Source organism: Prorops nasuta, unplaced genomic scaffold (genome assembly GCF_024137725.1).
Source record: "Prorops nasuta isolate Cenicafe-Biocafe unplaced genomic scaffold, Cenicafe_Pnas_1.2 PNAS00018, whole genome shotgun sequence".
Lineage (NCBI taxonomy): Eukaryota > Metazoa > Arthropoda > Insecta > Hymenoptera > Bethylidae > Prorops > Prorops nasuta.
This window is the reverse complement of record NW_027116815.1, coordinates 3,397,054-3,414,661: the sequence shown is the minus strand read 5'-3', so window position 1 is coordinate 3,414,661 and position 17,608 is coordinate 3,397,054. Positions and strand designations below refer to the sequence as shown.

Sequence of the window (17,608 nt, the reverse complement as noted above, 5' to 3'; positions counted from 1 at the left end):
GTTATAAGCAGTTATATGATAAAATCAGCAATCAAATGACGTAGGGAAACTCATTTGTAGTAAAGGCTTAAGTATATGCAAATTTAATTAACTAAGAGGGTTATTTCAACCAGACGTAATTAAACTAACCATAAGTTAAAATAGTATAGTTTTTGTAACAGGCGCTATTTGTTAATTTGAGTTTAACAAATTAAACCTCGGTTAAAGAGTTTGGTTGAAACGGCCTTAAGTGAACCTAAAGGCAGTGAAGGAAAAGAAATATTTGAATGCCCGCGGTTTTGTAGTTAGTAGGGAGGGGAAAAAACAGAAGCGAATAATGGCAGGCGGCACTCGCAAGTAGCAGTACTAGCAGTGCAGACGAGTAGAGTGGCAGGGCAAGCAAGCATTCTGAATTGCAGTCATTGCAGAGTGCGTGTAGCAGCACCAGCACCAAGCAACGGCACCAACCAGCAATTGGCAGTCAGTTGAGCACACTTAGCGCAGGGCCAAATGAAAATGGCGGCGTCGACTCGTAGGAAGCGGAGTAACGGCCAGTGAGAATGCTTTTTGGCTCAACAGACACGTGAGACCGGCTGTGCTGAGAAAATTTTCGTCTTCCTCTCGCGCCTCCCTGCGTTTCGTTACTAAAATCAAACTCATTGAAGAATCGTATTTCGTCTACGATCAGTGTATATGGAGTTTCGAGGATTTTCGTGTCAGTGGCGACTAGTAGAGCATCTCCGTCGATTGTCGTACTCGTGTGTGTAGTGCGTGTAGTGGCTTTGACCGCTTTGACCAAGGGACGGGTGGGGAGAGGTAAAGAGAGAGAAAGAGAGACAGAGTGATAGATAGAGTTAGACTGAAAAAGGGAATAAGAAAGGTAATAGTGGGAGGAGCGAAGAAAAGAGAGGGTATTTAATGAGGGACAAACAAACACGATGGAGTGACACCGCAAAGTGTTGACTCGGGTTCGGTGGACGACGTCGACGACGAGGAGTACGAAGACAAGTGTCGGCTGCGTCGGCTGTGTCGGTTGGAGTGTCGTGCACGGGTTGGTGGCGAGGCCAGGGGCCAGGTGGCCAGGTCAGTCGAGTTGAGGCCTCGAGGCCAGTTAAGGCAGAGCGCGAGGTAGTTAGGTGAGCTTGATGCCGATGCCGGCCGAATACCATCACGATAACCACGGGAACCACGAGAACGCCAATTTCGCTCTCGGGGCCACGCAGGACGCCAGCAATATGACGGCCAATATGTACCGGGTGGGAGGTAAGCAAAGCCATGCCCGCCACCACCGGCATGACAAATTTTCATTTCGTAACTTTCCGTCTCTGCGGCAAACCAAGCTTTTTCTGATTAACCAGTCCCGGAGAAATTAATCTTTGCAAATGGAATCGTGATGGCGTCCCCTGCCTTGCCTCTCCGCTTCCCTTCCCTTCCCCTTCGTCCGTCTCATACGTTCTCTTACTCTTTCTATTCTACTCTCTTTCCCCCTTGTAGACCCCCCCCCCCTTTGCCCTTGCGGCACCAGGGACCCTCTTCTTTCCTCTCTTCATCTGGATCTCTCCACCCTCTCTCCTCGCCATCCTCCCATTCCCAACGAGCTTCCTCGTAGCGTCCTTTACGTTCGTCTGCTCTCCTTTCCCCCCCTCCCCTCCCCCAAAAACCCCCTATCGCAACCGTCGACCCATACCATAACGACGAAGTCATTCCAATTTCTTCAAAGGTTTATACCTCCACTCACTTATTTTGTATTTTCATTCCATTCCTATTTCTGGTATTTTTAAGACTTTTTTTTATCACTTTACCCCCTACCCCCTCCACCCTCACTTACCTTTTTTGCGAAGAGTTTTCAATAATGCGACCGATACTCGTTCGCCCAATCACAGTGTTACGCGCTAAAGTTTCTTCCAGATCAAATCTACCGATGGCAACGCGTATGCTCGATAACTACCTGCGTTTGTAACACAATGCAGAAATACCATTATTACCCTCCAGCTACCTGCACATTTCCTTACTAATTTCTAGAGAGAGGAAAAGTACAAGCTTTGAAATGTTAACACAATGGACAGTATCGTAATTTGATCGGCAATCGCCTTGTCCGTTACAATACATTGTTGCAACTTTTTACATTATAATCTCACACTGTACTTAATTTATAAATTTACCACTAACATTGAATTAGTCTTCTGCTTACATTTGAGACTATGAGTAACTTATGTAAGAGCAAATAATGTTTTATTGATTAATAATTTCTTAATGATTTTCAGATTACGTGTACTTTGAAACATCCTCCACATCTCCTTATCAAATCAGGAGGATAGAGGAATTAAATAAAGTAAGAAATATTTCTTAAATCTTATTAATGATACAAAGATTCCTCCGTGCATATTAATTATCTGTTTATTTTACTTTCATTTATTGCAGACCGCAAGTGGAAATGTAGAAGCAAAAGTGATGTGCTTCTTTAGGCGGAGGGATTTACCTTCAACTTTGATTATGTTAGCGGATAAACATCAGTGTGAGTAAAATAATCAATATATTTCATTATCTTTGGCAAGCTACTATTTTCACACGATGGATACATGGGTAGACAAGTTTGTTTGCAATGTTTATGCACTACCTGATAATAAACCAGTAATAATTATAGTTAATAATGCCTGATTTTTAATAGTTGATTAAAAGCCTTTGGGTTGAAACATGTAAAATGAAAAAAATTCAATGGAAGGTAAATAACTCCCTTGTTAAATAGAGAGATGCATTATTAATAATTACAAGTTGACTGCAGCATGGAATAAATCAATATTTTGTATAAAAGAACAAAAAACATAAATGTTGGTATTTTCAACAATAGCAAACGAAAAGAGCACAATGCAATAAATGACGTATCTAGGATCATACTAAAGTATAGTTGAAAAGCTACAGTACTAAGCACAGAAAATTTCATTTAAACGAAAAATTAAATATACTGGACCAATGGCGAATACACGTTTGCTCCTGATTGAAAAGTATATTTGTGAAGAATCATGATGAAAAACGAAATCAATGAGAAGGATCAATATCGATGAAAGAGGGACTCGTGGAGGAGGAAGCGTTAGGTGGAAAACTGTAGTTGAAAAAATATCGTAAGCGCTATGGGGATTTTCGAAGCGGAAATAACGGAGTATCGAATGCGCGCGAGAAGGAGCCTGGCTTTCCGGCTCGGTGAAAAGGCGCAGAATAAAAAACTGAGCCGAGGTAAAATATTGAGATCGTTTGGAAAATAGGGATAGTATCTGGTTGGAATTTGTCGGTGGTTGGATAGATGTTGGGTAGAGAATTTTTCTTGCACCGGGAAAAGATAATGATACGAGGGGATTGGGGGAGGGGGTGGGGGTGGGTATGTATAATAAGTAAAGTTAGGGGGTGGTAGCAGGGAGTTGTATCGATCTGCCTGGGGGTGGGCAAGGGGTGGTGAACCTCCCACACCTCTTCTCCCACCTTTTCTCCCGCCACCCTCAACTAAATGAATGACTGACGCAGGGGTTGCTCGGGTGTGTGTTACATGGACGCGCATACAGGGACGAAAGAGAGTTTGAAATTTGTCGGTGTAGGGGAACCAGGCGTCACTCGTGTGGGTGCGAGAACGTTGAAGCGTGTACGTGCAGGCTCCCTTGGACTCTGTATGAGTGCCTTATGGAAGTGGAGATTTCTCTCTATGTGTGTGTGTCTAGGGGGGTAGAGGTATGTCGCACACACGCACATAGAGGAGAGGAGAGCCTGGGCGAAAATGGTGGGCTCCACTAGCCATCTTCGTTTTAAGCATTTGCCCCCTCCCATGGCTCCAGCTTCAACCAGAACCCCTTGCAACCCCCTGTTCTCCTTTCGCCGGGTGTCCTCCACCCCTCCCCCTCCCAGGTCCCCCTACACCACCCCACGCCTGCCTTTTCTACGTATGTGAGACCGCTTTCTATGTCGATGTGTACGCCCGTCCGGCGGTATTTGCTCCGAATCGGCTTCTCTCCCCATCCTACGTTTTGCCCACGCCAACGTGTTTCTCGAATTTTCACAAAAATACACATCGGTATCTTCCATCAATCTTCATCCAGACGAGCTATATAGCTACACACAGAGATCCAAACACCAAAACCCTTTGCCGTAAACATTGCTTTCGATTTTCATTAAAGGGAAACACAATCTTGGAAAATAGCTATTATAAAGAATTAAAAATACCAACATTTATATTTGCATCTACGAAATTTCATACCACTGCGCCGCATTTGTCTTTTGTATGCAGAAATCGATAGGATATGCTCAAGTGACTCGTTGAAAGGATTTCATTTAAACGAAAACGAATATTCCATCCTGCAGGAAACATTGAAGCAGCACGTGCATGAAATTAATTTCTCTTGACTCTCGTGTGCCTGAGAATTGTTTGATGAAAAATTTGCCTTTACCAGGGATGGAGAGTTTAAAAACAAAAATAAAGCGATATTTCGTGCGCTCGGTAATATTGCAATTTGGTAAAATGCGCCAGGCTATGGCGTTTCGCGTGAAAAATTAGCGCGTTCGTAATTGTTTGTAATATCGGCTCTTGTGTGAAAGAGAGATATATTTATATCTCTCAATTTCATATAACGCGTATATAACGCTTCGAGGGAAATACTATTGCGTGATAAATTTCGATATCGGCCCAAGGACGTGAACCAATCGATAAATACACTAGAGCAAAGAAATTTGTAAAATTGAGCGAAAGAGGAATACTAAAAGTATACGTGTGTTTGTCTGTGTGTGAGCGCGCGAGTACGTTGAACCTATCGATTCCTCATGATACAGGAGAGAATTAGGAAAGGTGGAGTGAGAGGAAATCTTTGAAAAATATCCTTGCTCCACCTGAGCATGCCGAAAAATCAATACTATAGTCCGGGAAAGATTTCAAAAATAAATGTGCATTCGCGAGTGAGGCTGGCAAAATAAAGCGAAATCGATGTTGTGTTTGCTCGTGTCAATGTTGTTGTACTGTTGTAGAAATAAAGAAAGCAAAGATAATAAAATACAATAAGATAATGTACGATAGATCCGCTCCGGCAGATCTAGAAATTTCGAAGGCGAATGAGTAAATCGCATCGAAATCGTCGAGATAATATCTGAGATATGGTAGAGAGTGGGTTGTCTGATGAAAATTCCAGTGGCAAGCGCGGAGCAGCAGAGGTCGGAATCCCCTGCGAGCACGCAGAATCAGAAACTCGAGAATGCAGAGACTACTAAGGAAATGACTAGTAAAGATGGGATCGGGCCCAAAGTGATGAACAAAGGGGGGAAAGGGGGTTGGCTGAAACCCCAGCTATCAGAGGCTCAAGAGCCTCATGGTGAGTGAGCAGCTGATCAGAAAATGCGTCACATCCACGGACGAATCTCTGCGCAAACGACCCCTCAAAAATCATTTATCCTCCTTCTCTAAAATCACTCAAATTTGCCTACTTGTTTTCTCGTAATGTATATATCTTTGTATAATCAATATAGTATGTATGTAATATCACACATATTCCTGGTAAAGATCAGTACAGACGCTGTTAGATTCGTCGGTAGATGGTAGTAAAGCAGCTTCTGATTATCTCATTAATCAGATAGAGAAGCCAGTGATGATTTACGGCTATTGATTTGCGGCGGGATTTAAAATTCTTTGTAATCTTGGTGTGCACTGTAAACTTAGGTCGAAATTCACTGTAAGGCCAAAGAGACAATAATTTTGGGCTAGTTAGCGATTCCTTCTTTTTAAGTTAAGCCAAGGGATCCTTCCACCTTCGCTAAAGAAACGCCCGTACATTCGCCTTTCTCTCATTTTCTTATTTTCTCTCATCCAATCCCAGCATTTCCTTCTCTCTTTTTCCTATAATTCATCTTTTATATCCTGCCAGTTTCCTATATTCGACGGTTAGAGTCAGCTCCCAGTCTTTTCTTGATAGATAGAAAAAATCCCGTCGCACCTAATGATGATTCTTTAGTAATCTGAGGCTTCTTCAGTAATTTTTAAATCCCACATCAATTAGTTCATTTATTTTCGAAGAATAAAATCGTTAAACCTATTATTGCTCTTACTTTTTTTTTTTTTTTTTTTAAATGACTGCTCTGCTTGATGCTTTTGGTTCTCGATACCAGGTCTCTGCGTTTCATTTACGTTCCATTTTCTATGGTTTCGCATTATCGCAGTGAAATACATGCAATCTTGTCGCGTCGTTCGAAAAATATGAACATTTTTATGAGTTTTACAAGTTAAAATAATAATTAATTAATTGTGTGTGTGCCAGCGAGCGAGCTAATCGAAGATAATTAGCAAGTCCCTATTGTTTAATCAATAATCAAATTAACGAGGGCTATAATAACAGTTACTCAATCATCTTAATAATTCAACATATATGAATTATAATTCTGTAGATAATTATCCTTATTATTAATTTCTATAATTTCACAAGCATTGGTTTACGTCTTACCTTATGTTCTCTATAACTCCTCCGAATAGTTTGTACGATAATTCTTGTACCGATACGAGAGAATGATTTCGATTTTATTTGATTTTTCGGCTGTAATTCTGTTTCGAGTATCATTTTTTTGGCTTTAATTAAGCTCCAATTGAGGCAAAAATACTTTATTTTGAATAACTATATTTCTTTCTTATTATTATAATATAGGGATGGAAGAAGGTGTTGCGGGGGCTGGAGGAGCAACTGAATTAAGTTCTAAGCAACGTCATCAGATGAAGCACAGAGAGTTGTTTCTTTCACGACAGGTGGAAACAATGCCAGCCACTCATATTAGAGGCAAATGTTGCGTCACTTTGTTAAATGAGACAGAATCCTTATTGAGTTATCTCAACAAGGAAGACTCCTTTTTCTACTGTTTAGTGTTCGATCCTGCTCAGCGCACTTTACTCGCTGATAAAGGTATATTCTTACGATTTAATTTATTTTTAATATAGATAATTTTTGTTATCGTTAAGCTTATTATTAATCAATTGTGATTATTTTGTAGGTGAGATCAGAGTAGGTAGTAAATACCAAGCTGACAGTATAGCACCAGCTCCGTTAACACCAGCAGAGAGAGAAGCTGACCCACGCAAACAGCAGGATTTAGAATCATTAGTGTGGACGCCACGACATTCATTGACGGATCGTCAAATCGATCAATTTCTTGTTGTCAGTCGATCTGTAGGAACATTCGCAAGAGCTTTGGATTGCTCATCTTCCGTCAAACAACCATCTTTACATATGTCAGCTGCTGCTGCGTCTCGAGACATTACTCTAGTAAGCATTCCGTTAAGAAAATACGTGACTTTCGTAAATAACTGAAACTTTCATTTATAAAACGCAAACATTTTTCATTTTAGTTTCACGCAATGGATACATTACATCGGCATAATTACGATGTAGCAAAAGCAATGTCCTCTTTGGTGCCCAGCTCTGGTCCAGTATTATGTAGAGACGAGATGGAAGAGTGGAGTGCCTCTGAAGCAAATCTCTTCGAGGAAGCCCTCGATAAATATGGCAAAGATTTTTCAGATATACGCACAGACTTTGTAAGTATACATTACCCTCTCTTAAGCGTTTTCTTGAAACATTAAACATATACCAAATTTATAATTTGACTTCGATTCCTAACAGTTACCCTGGAAAACATTAAAGAATATTATCGAGTATTATTACATGTGGAAAACAACGGACCGTTACGTGCAACAGAAAAGGGTGAAGGCTGTCGAGGCTGAAAGTAAATTAAAACAAGTTTACATACCAAATTATAACAAAACACCCGCTCCTTCAAATGTTCCATCAGCTGCTACTATAATACCATTGGGTAATAATAATAGCAGTAGTAACGGCAAGCCTAGCAGTATATTAAATGGCAACAGTAATGGTAATATGGGCCCCGATAATACCGGGATGCTTTTGGTGGGGGTTGGAACTAAACCCTGTGAGAGCTGTCAAGTAATGCAGAGTGCTCAATGGTATGCCTGGGGACCTTCTCAAATGCAATGTCGTCTCTGTCATCCTTGCTGGTTATACTGGAAGAAGTATGGAGGATTGAAGGTAATAATCTACTGTTTTCTTTGAGTTTATTTAGTAATTTGCTGAGTGAGAGCTAATTGTTGGGAGGATGATAATTGCTAATGGGTTGCACGAACACAGGTACCGTCTCGCATCGATGATGCCGACCTGGAGCGGAAACGCGGTGGAGCTGGTTCCGACGAAGAGAGCAAAGGAATCGGCGGGGCGCACCGACCGCATCGTTGTAGCATCCCATCATGCGGCAAAGAGTTCAAGCTTAAAGCACATTTGAGTCGGCACTATGCGAGCGCGCATGGTGTCGACCTGCGTGGCAGTGGCACCGGAGGTGGAGGAGGTGGTGGCTCCCCCAGACCGGTCATGAAGACCCGATCGGCGTTTTATCTAAGAACTTCAGCACTCGCGCGAGCAGCCCGTCGTCTATGTGCTGCCCAATTGCGTACACGTCATGCAGCAAGAGCGCCTCACCAGCCAGTAAATGCTACACCGTTACGACATCTCTGTGCTTCGCCTCAACTAGCATCAAAAACACCTGCGGAACTTCGTATCTTAGCCAGAGCTGTCAGACCAAGACCCCGCCCTCGCGTAACTGATATTGCTACAAGACTGGGCGACCATCCAGCTCCTAGAACTCCTGGAGATTGGGACTGGCTGGCTTTGACCGCTCCAGCACAACGTAAACAGCCGGATCGAGTCTCCTTCCCGAGACCACCAAAAGCTCCTGGTTAGTCAGTCTCCTTTTCTTTTCTACATTATCAATCGCTTCTCAATGAATTTCTAATTTTCAATTTTTAATTTACAGACGGTAGCCTCTTGTATGAAAGAGTTCCAAATAAACCCGAGGTTGATCGTCTAACGATAACTCCACCGCAGCCTCAACCTACTATGCAGGCGCAGCAAACTATTTTGAAACGCACAAGGCCCCCGTACGACGAGATAAATGGCTCGGATGGTAAGTTTCTGTTGAAATTAATATTGACCGTCTTTGTAGAGTATATCGATTACTTAAATGCGGGTATTGATTTTTGTCTCTGTTTGTTGGCTTCTACTCGGATGTGGATTGGGATGAAGGTAATACGCGAAATGTATATTTTGCATTGCATTATCCATTCTATGTCGGAAGTCCGTCTGTAATATTCTTAAAATTTGGAGAGAGGCAAAAATAAAATTTCTCAATTTACCCGTTTAAATATACACGCTAAAATCGCAGTTATTTTGTTTTCTATAAATAAAAGATATTGAAAATTATTATAGTTTTATAATCTATTGTTATTGCAGGTATTGCCCTGAGCGCAGGGCTTGCCGGTGGGCCTCCTGCGAAGCGAGCGCATCATTCAACGCCACTGCACGCAAAACATGCTTTGGAGCATGTCTCACCTGCTGTTCTTCCATTGGCACCACCTCTTAATGGCAGAGCTACCCATCCACATTCTCTTCCTCACGGTGCACCACTTTCGAGAAGCAATGCTCGAAAACAAGTGATTTCGTGGATGGATGCACCGGATGATGTGTACTTCCGAGCAACAGACCAGACTAAGTAAGTCACAAACTGTGCCTCTTATGATATTTTATTTGATATTGTTAATTATGATTGTTTTCTTTTTGTAGAAGACTCAGAAGAACATTATCATCGGTGGAATTGCGAAGGGCCGCACGTAAGCCTTGGCGCAGGTTACCAGCACCTTTACATCCTCCTCATCCACAGAGAGCGGTTCGTGGCGACGACATGGTCGTAATTCTCGACTGAATGACGAGTTTAATCAATTAGGCGAGTCGCCGTTGTCAGCTGTCCTACAAGAATCGTGCTGTAATTGTAATAATTCGATAACGGAAATTGCGGGAAAAGATTCTCGCTGCATGTGTATCGTCGCGTGAGCAGCTTCAATGCTAAGCAAGAAATTATCTCGCTACCCGTAGCAATTGTGCGCCGAAATCGAAAACCTTGCTTAACAGAGAATCATCAACCCCGTATGTTGCTGTGAATGTTTAATCGAGATACATTTCACCTTTGTGAACGAAGGACAACTGAAATCGTTGTTCATCGAATTTAAAAAAATCAAGTCATTCAACGTGAAACATGATTTTCTATTCGTATTAATTAATTATTGTTGTTATTAATAATAATTATTAATAATTGAATGTACATATACATCATAAACCACACATTCATACACGCATAGCCCGACAGCACAGTGTCCATGATAATGATGATGATGATAATGATAATGATATAATAACAATAGTGTTGCCGATAAAGATGTTGGACATGACTTTAAGCGCTGGTAAAATTGGCCCGTGTAATACGCGTATAGGCTCAAAAATGTTTCAGTCTTACGCGTTATAGAAACGAATGTGAGATAGAGAGAAAGGGAAGTACGTACGGGAGAAAGAAAGAGAGAAAGAATGCTCATTGTGAATATTTTTATTAAATTTTCAAGTTTGATGACTTCCGTCGCAACAATTAATAAATAAACATAAGCATAAGTGGAAAATACAATCATCCTTTTTCCTCTTCTCCTTCCCTGCACCCTTATTTCCGTCTTAACAATTAAAATTATAACAGCACGTGTTTAATCTGTCAAAAATGTACATATTTATCTTAATATGATTCTTTACTTAAATACTTGCTCATTATTATCTAAAAAGTTTTATAATTATTAATCATACTTGCTATATTTCTCACTTTTCGTATGGTTAATTAAATGTCAATTAAAATTATTTGCGGGTCTGACGTAGTTGGCAACACACAACTTTTTAGTGGTAAATCAAACCTTTAAGATTGCATATAAAAGACCTTTACTTTTTGCTTTGAGTTTTTAAAATTTGATTGAATTGTATTTTTTTGTTTTTATTTTTCAAGTGGCGTTAATCATTTTTTGTTTAATATCTATTCGAATTTCAAAAGTAAACATAAAAAATTTCAATTGGATGGTTTCATAAAAATTGGTCCATCAAAGATAGTAAATAAAATTATTTATTTGACAACATAATGTGTCGTAGCGTAAAATACGTTTGGAAGCTGGAAAGGACATAATATACCAATGTATGTATGTACCAGCCCGATCATATAATGGAAGAGTGCGTTTTGCGTATCAATGTAGAGGTACTTTGTAGAGTAAAACAGACAGAGATGCTTTATCCGTGAAAATGGTGGCATTAAAAACAGATGGCAAAAGATTTATTTGAAATAGAGAGTCATTTTTTGGTTTAATTTAACCATTATAGAAAAATCATAATAGTCATGTAATGATTCATAATTTTTTAACAACCCAAGAAAGTTTATTCATTCTTTCTGGAATGTTGGGATTGTAGGTTATAAATGAAATTTGCAATTTTTATATCAAATATAATACGTTTAACAACTTCATTGTGATGTTATCTCGAAAAAATAAAGATTTAAGAACAATTAAAGAAGGAGTTGTTGGGAAATATGTTAAGAAAGATGCACCACCTGAAATGCCTAGTAAGTTTGGTAGAATAACTTTAACACTAAAAACGCTTATCTTTGTCATTTTTTAATTTGCTTTCAGTTATCAACGTTTGGACAACAGAGCCTAATAGAAGGACAAGAAGAAGAAATAATCATGCATCCATACCAGCATCCATGGTAAAATCTTACTGAATAGTTCATTTTAATGCATTTACTACAGTATGATATTTACAGTCCATTTCTCAACAACCAAGTATGGTACAAAAATTTGGGAATACCAAAACCACAATGAGTGCAGTAGGATTGGGTAGTCATGAAGGAAAATATACACCAAACAGTTCTGTACCAGATTTGGCACAAAGATTTGCTAGTCTGTCAGTTCATACAAGCTCCGGTGATGGGATGTCATCCCGTACTACTACACCATTATATCATACAGGACTCTCTCCTGCTGTATCTCATACTTATGTCAATCAATATGCTGGTTCTGAATATCATTCAGATCGTGTTCAAACACCACAGATGCCTTTTTTACCCTTTGATATTGATACAGGATATGAAGAGTACAACCATTCTGCTTACAGACAGAATGCAGGGTTTACTAGATGTCATTCAGAAAGGCCAAATTCAAGAAATGAGCAGTCAGAAGAATTGCCATTACCACCAGGATGGTCTGTTGATTTTACTCTCAGAGGGAGAAAGTATTATATTGATCATAATACAAAAACTACCCATTGGTCACATCCTCTTGAGAAAGAGGGTTTACCAACTGGTTGGGAGAGGATAGAATCGCCAGAATATGGAGTGTATTATGTCAAGTAAGTTAATTTGAGAAAAATCAAAGAAAAATTTATTAAACAAACATCAATTTTTAGTCATATTACACGACAAGCTCAGTATGAACATCCATGCTATCCTCTTGAGATGCAAGCAGTGAGGGTAGTATCGCCTCCTCGCCATACTCATTTTCACTCTCACAGTGTATTAGTACCAGCTAATCCATATTTGAATGAAGAAATTCCACATTGGTTATATGTATATAGTAGAGCATCCGTTGCTCTAGACCGTAAATTAAGGTGGGAGTTATTTCGTTTACCGGAACTAGATTGCTTTAATGCTATGTTAACAAGACTGTATAAACAAGAATTAGAAGAGGTTGTTATGAGATATGAAGAATATAGGTAAGTTCCTTCTAATGCTTTTAAATATATATAGGTTAAATATCTTTTTATTAAAACGAATTTATTTTAGATCAGCACTGTTATGTGAAATGGAACAAAGATTAAAGGAACTTAATTCTGAGTCTAATAGTAATTCTGCTGGGGCAGTTGCCTTAAGGCGTTCACTTCCATAAAAGGAATAATATTTATTGACTGACATAAATGTTCCTTGAACAAAGCAATACTGGTATCTGCTATTTTATAAATTCTTTTAACACAATAAATACAAATTATAACTTTATTTAAGATTATGTATAATCTTTATAATATAAATATTACATATTACTCGTTTGTATCTGACTGCTTATTTTCTATTTCCTGCTTCTTTTTTTTTATTCGAACCCTTCCTCCGGCACTTAAATATTGATCTTCAGTGTGCTCTACTACAGTCATATTTTTAATTTTATATGAGTGTACATTCCACTTTCCTTCAAGTGGTTGAAGCGTTTTCCGAACTAAAGATACAAATAGTCTTAATTGATATTTTCAATCACAATAATATAAATTTAGCTGTAAGACCAAATGTACTCACGCAAATCTTCTTTGTTGTCAGGAACACTATCTTTTAACATCTTGTACATAAAAGTGCATAATAATGTCCAAGCAAAAAAAGTGTAAGCGTAAGACAAATTTTTTCTGTATCTTTCTAATTGTTCTTTCTCCTTGGATTTTCCCCAAACACTTATGTATTGAAAAACATTCTTGAAAAAATTACTCATTTTTTATCATCAACATGTATCTTATAACTGCTCCAAATGCTGCCAAAAATAAAGCGAAAATATTAAGACTTTCAGTATTGTAAATTTTAGTGTACTAAACTAAATCAGTCAATTCGTCAAAATTGTCCTATTCAGAAAATTCTAACTTCTTGTAAATACACTAATACACTTACATACTTAGTAAGCAGAACAGTTTATATAGTCTGAATCTGTAAGTATTTGGAAAATTTTTAAGCATGAATTGCCATAATCAAATTATAACATCAATAATTGGACTTTCACATAAAGCTAATCAATTGCCCAATTTCGACAAAAAATAAAAAACTTTTTCTTTGTATAATAAACATGTTCTACAATTCCACATATTCATATTACATAATAAAACAGGAAAAAAATAGAGATCGACCGTATTTTTTAACAAATTAGTCCAACAGGAGCCAATAGGCAGCCGACCTTCTATCAATGTACTGTTAGAGAAAAACCCTGTATAGTGTAGTATGTATGTATATTAAGGCCGTGTTCCGTTATTGACTGTGAGTACTAGTAATCTATAGTTTGCGTGACATAAACTATAGATTTTCAGTACTCACAGTCAATAACGGAACACGGCCTAAGTAATGCATGCGTAAAACGCGATGCTTCGCATCAATTTCGATAGATGGCGCGAAGGTATAATCAATTAAGAGCATACGCTTCGGATTGAAATGCTACCTCAATAAATGAAAGAAGTTAGAAACACCCAAATGAGCAATACTTCTGACCCTCCCCCTAATCTCTACACACCGCAGTTATAACGCCTATAATAACCAGACAACCAGTTCACAGTGTTCACACTCAGTAGTTCACAACTTCACACTAGTTCCCCTCCTATCTACATATAGTACTATGTATATGTATGTATATCTATCCCTCGTTATCGTTGACTTGGAGCAGTCTGACGTATAGTATAATTTGAACAAGGTGATTGGCTAGCACAGAGAAAAGTGAAATCTGATTGGTCATAGAGTCACGCGTCTACAATCTATCAGTAGAAGACTGAAGTGGAATGGGAAGTCTGGCAGTCGAATAAAAGGGAAGGAGTAGCTGAGTAATTTCGCGCGTTGACCAGTTTCCGAAAAATCTGTGTTCGTCTTGACAGATCTCTGAATCATTTTTTGATCCTTTTACGAATAAAAAGTCTCAATCGTCGACTCCGTCCGTCAGATCTTGGCGAGATGTCCGTCATGGGGAAGGTGAGTTTACGAAAAAAGACCGGCTTTTTTTAAAAGAATTCTGGCAATCTTCCTTTCTCACCGATCAATTAGAGAATCGACGCTCCGTTATAAGTAATATGCTATTTCAAATTCAATGGCCTTGTTTACTTCTGTCCTACGGTAGTTTTTATCTTAAATCAGGTTTCAAGCCTGTTTTCGTTCGGCTATATGCTAATTTTTTTCCATTAATTATATCTATCCGATGAGCATTAATGAGTTTGACATTAAGAATTCTATATTTTTATACTTTATTTCCTTATTTCAGCCGATTTTATACTCTTACTGGAGAAGCTCTTGCTCTTGGAGAGTAAGAATTGGTATGTTATTTATTTTCTTTTATTTGTTTGAACATAAAAAAGCCTTGAATATAATTCTTCAATATTCTAGCATTAAATTTGAAGGAAATACCTTACGACATTAAACCAGTAAGCCTTGTAAAAAATGGGGGAGAGCAACATTCTAATGAATACCGAGAAATAAATCCAATGGAACATGTGCCTGCTCTTCATATTGACAATCATACATTGATAGAATCTGTAAGTTAGTTAATTATTTCAAAAAGTTAAAGAAATTTAAATTACCAATTATGTTTATTCAATTTTTAGCTAAACATATTGCAGTATTTAGAAGAAACCAGGCCTCATCGCCCATTATTACCTGCAGATCCAGTTAAAAGAGCTAGGGTAAGAGAAATCTGTGAAGTTATTGGTAGTGGAATTCAGCCACTGCAAAACTTGGTTGTTTTAATATATGTTGGAGAAGAAAGGAAAAAAGAGTGGGCTCAGCATTGGATTACCCGAGGTTTAACAGGTATTATCTTATACACTTCAATAATGAAAGATTTGCTGTAAACTTAACATTGTTTTTCTTATCATTTAGCTGTTGAGAAACTCTTATCATCCAGTGCTGGTAAATATTGTGTAGGTGATGAAATCACAATGGCTGACTGCTGTTTAGTGCCACAAATTTTCAGTGCCAGAAGGTTCCATGTTGATTTACGGCCATTTCCTACCATTTTAAGGGTAGATCGGCATTTAGAGAACCACCCTGCTTTTACAGCAGCCCATCCTAATAATCAGCCTGACTGTCCTCCAGAGGCAACTAAGTAGCAAGCAAGGCAGACCACTCTTTTCCTATTCTAAGCAATTAGAATTAAGAAAAAAGTGGTCTTTCCTTATGTGGTTTAATAGTGACAAGTGGCAATATTTTTTTTATAGATTTATTTGTAAAATTATATAACATTTTTATATAACAATTTCTTCATTCCTGTAAACTTTAAATGATTACTTCTATTACTACGGGTACTAACACAAATTTTTACTTTATTAAAACTTATAGTGTACATTATAATTATTATGATTATATGTATACCGATAATTTAATTATCGCGTTTTGACGCCGCTGTCACTCAAACTACATTTGTACATTGGATATGCATAAAATACACAGTAGCTTATCGGCGGCAAATATTAATGAATAAAAACTTTGCCAAGTGAGACGTATAGTCAACGAAATTCAAAGAGCCCCGCTTAAGTTCCCGTTAATAAAATCGAAGGGTATACTGTGCTACTTTGAAATAAACCGAATGACATTACAGTTCTTATGCTTGCATAATAATTAGGATGTAGACGCCAACATTTGATTTTAACTGTTTATTTTTATTTGCTAAATCAAAATTATCAAAGTTTGTTTTAACTTTTATATAGCATTTTTGTAAAACCTATTGCAAATAGGTTCTGTTGTCGAAAATCAAAAGTTTACTTTTATACCTATGGCTATATGTAATATTACTTTTTCATTACTTTTATCTTATGTAGAAATTAAGACCAAAATGTTGTTATTGAATGGTGGGAATAAATGCAACTGTGTAGAGTAGTGATCTAAACGTAAAATTATCCAAGAGTGCACAAGATCACATCATGCTCAAGCTTAATTGTACCGAGGAGAGAAAAGTACAAACCATTTTTTTACTCAAAGTAATATCTCGTTGTTTTTCAATTTCTTTTTGATATAACTCAATACGAATTCTAAGTGTTCGGAATTTTATAAAACTTTTTTACACTTTTTACCTTTTGAAACTTATGAGATAAGGTACGATGTATTTTTTATGCGCATGTTTTGCGCTACACGTTTAGTTCAGGAAAAAAAGATGTAGCCATAGGGACGACTGCAATGTTCAGTCCAGAGCGAATATATTTTCATCGTTGGTAATAATTTTTTACCAATTAGAATTTTAAGAAAAATTTCAAGCTTCAAATGCTTTATTCTTAAGCAGCTTAACGTACGTACGGTTTTACATTTATCGTACAAGATAATATTTGTATGTTCTAAATGAACGAAAACCAATTATAAAGTTTACAATTAATTGTTATTAATTTATCAGTAAGATTTTTAATTTTCCATTCCAGGCATATACAGCGGAGACGAAACTGTATGAACATTTTGTAATTGTACATAATTTAAAATAATAAATTGCGCGTTTTTCCGTAAACAACTTGCGAGAATAAAATTCCAAGAACTAATCTTCCTTAAGAATTGAATTGATAACTGTGTTTAGAATTGTTTCATAAAAAAATGATAAGGGAAATAGCGAAAGCAATTTTATAAGGTGAAATGTATACACACTTTATTTAGATAAAAGGATTAATAAGATCGTACTTTTTTTTAGAAACAACTTAAAACATTTATTATAGTTGCTGCGCGATTGTTGTATAGTCTGATGAAATAATGGCAATAAGAATATTAATTGTAACACCTATTATTGATGGTTTAGTGAAATTATTTACTTTTTATTAGCAAAAAAAGTATGCAAGATGAATAGTGAGAGAACGAGCGAGAACCTGTGAATAATGATATTAACAAGTATTGTCAGCTTAGATATATAGATATTTTGTAAGTGAAAGTGGTCATGTATGTTTATTGCTTATGCATAAAATAAATTTTGTGTCATAGAATTGAGACTTATTATTAAGGCTTT

The 17,608-nt window shown here is 37.6% G+C and overlaps 4 protein-coding genes across 9 annotated transcripts; 3 read left to right on the top strand and 1 right to left on the bottom strand.

Moving 5' to 3' along the window:
• Positions 1-340: 340 nt before the first annotated feature.
• Positions 341-10,493, top strand: MTA1-like (metastasis associated 1-like). 3 transcript variants are annotated; one of them, XM_066737967.1, is made up of 13 exons: positions 341-1,242; positions 2,244-2,311; positions 2,401-2,494; positions 5,142-5,321; positions 6,642-6,893; positions 6,982-7,253; positions 7,337-7,525; positions 7,611-8,033; positions 8,133-8,733; positions 8,812-8,962; positions 9,052-9,080; positions 9,288-9,546; positions 9,618-10,493. In XM_066737967.1, the coding sequence occupies exons 1-13, from the start codon at positions 1,125-1,127 to the stop codon at positions 9,754-9,756; spliced, it is 2,775 nt and encodes a 924-aa protein (XP_066594064.1). In that variant the 5' UTR covers positions 341-1,124; the 3' UTR covers positions 9,757-10,493. The 3 variants fall into 3 exon arrangements, with proteins under 3 accessions (XP_066594064.1, XP_066594066.1, XP_066594065.1); XM_066737969.1 differs by lacking the exon at positions 5,142-5,321 and having other exon boundaries at positions 342-1,242; XM_066737968.1 differs by lacking the exon at positions 9,052-9,080 and having other exon boundaries at positions 342-1,242; positions 8,812-8,961.
• A 126-nt stretch (positions 10,494-10,619) lies between these two features.
• On the top strand, positions 10,620-12,828 carry LOC136779977 (protein salvador homolog 1-like). Its single transcript, XM_066737971.1, has 5 exons — positions 10,620-11,472; positions 11,540-11,616; positions 11,674-12,257; positions 12,315-12,620; positions 12,691-12,828. Exons 1-5 carry the CDS (start codon positions 11,382-11,384, stop codon positions 12,791-12,793), a joined length of 1,161 nt encoding a protein of 386 aa, XP_066594068.1. The 5' UTR covers positions 10,620-11,381; the 3' UTR covers positions 12,794-12,828.
• Positions 12,829-12,883: 55 nt separating this feature from the next.
• On the bottom strand, positions 12,884-14,227 carry LOC136779978 (uncharacterized). Of its 4 annotated transcripts, none has more exons than XM_066737975.1 (3): positions 14,162-14,227; positions 13,192-13,417; positions 12,884-13,114 (listed from the first exon to the last, which is right to left on the bottom strand). In XM_066737975.1, the coding sequence occupies exons 2-3, from the start codon at positions 13,376-13,378 to the stop codon at positions 12,942-12,944; spliced, it is 360 nt and encodes a 119-aa protein (XP_066594072.1). In that variant the 5' UTR covers positions 13,379-13,417; positions 14,162-14,227; the 3' UTR covers positions 12,884-12,941. The 4 variants fall into 4 exon arrangements, with proteins under 4 accessions (XP_066594072.1, XP_066594070.1, XP_066594071.1 ...); XM_066737973.1 differs by having other exon boundaries at positions 14,090-14,220; XM_066737974.1 differs by lacking the exon at positions 14,162-14,227 and adding an exon at positions 13,556-13,829.
• Positions 14,228-14,431: 204 nt separating this feature from the next.
• LOC136780179 (probable maleylacetoacetate isomerase 2) lies at positions 14,432-17,125 on the top strand. The gene is made up of 5 exons (XM_066738361.1): positions 14,432-14,610; positions 14,897-14,948; positions 15,019-15,167; positions 15,237-15,441; positions 15,511-17,125. Exons 1-5 carry the CDS (start codon positions 14,593-14,595, stop codon positions 15,738-15,740), a joined length of 654 nt encoding a protein of 217 aa, XP_066594458.1. The 5' UTR covers positions 14,432-14,592; the 3' UTR covers positions 15,741-17,125.
• Positions 17,126-17,608: the final 483 nt, after the last annotated feature.

What these genes read in the sequence shown, in the direction of transcription:
- LOC136780179 (XM_066738361.1), top strand. An exon ending in CTCTTGGAGAGTAAGAATTG is followed by an intron (nt 14,949 to 15,018) that starts GTATGTTATTTA and finishes TCAATATTCTAG; the next exon opens with CATTAAATTTGAAGGAAATA. An exon ending in ATCATACATTGATAGAATCT is followed by an intron (nt 15,168 to 15,236) that starts GTAAGTTAGTTA and finishes TTCAATTTTTAG; the next exon opens with CTAAACATATTGCAGTATTT.
- MTA1-like (XM_066737967.1), top strand. Translation starts at nt 1,125, where the DNA reads ATGCCGATGCCGGCCGAATACCATCACGATAACCACGGGAACCACGAG. An exon ending in CAGATATACGCACAGACTTT is followed by an intron (nt 7,526 to 7,610) that starts GTAAGTATACAT and finishes GATTCCTAACAG; the next exon opens with TTACCCTGGAAAACATTAAA. An exon ending in AGAAGTATGGAGGATTGAAG is followed by an intron (nt 8,034 to 8,132) that starts GTAATAATCTAC and finishes GCACGAACACAG; the next exon opens with GTACCGTCTCGCATCGATGA.
- LOC136779977 (XM_066737971.1), top strand. Translation starts at nt 11,382, where the DNA reads ATGTTATCTCGAAAAAATAAAGATTTAAGAACAATTAAAGAAGGAGTT. An exon ending in TGCACCACCTGAAATGCCTA is followed by an intron (nt 11,473 to 11,539) that starts GTAAGTTTGGTA and finishes ATTTGCTTTCAG; the next exon opens with TTATCAACGTTTGGACAACA. An exon ending in TATGGAGTGTATTATGTCAA is followed by an intron (nt 12,258 to 12,314) that starts GTAAGTTAATTT and finishes ATCAATTTTTAG; the next exon opens with TCATATTACACGACAAGCTC.
- LOC136779978 (XM_066737975.1), bottom strand. Translation starts at nt 13,378, where the DNA reads ATGAGTAATTTTTTCAAGAATGTTTTTCAATACATAAGTGTTTGGGGA. An exon ending in TGACAACAAAGAAGATTTGC is followed by an intron (nt 13,115 to 13,191) that starts GTGAGTACATTT and finishes TTGTATCTTTAG; the next exon opens with TTCGGAAAACGCTTCAACCA.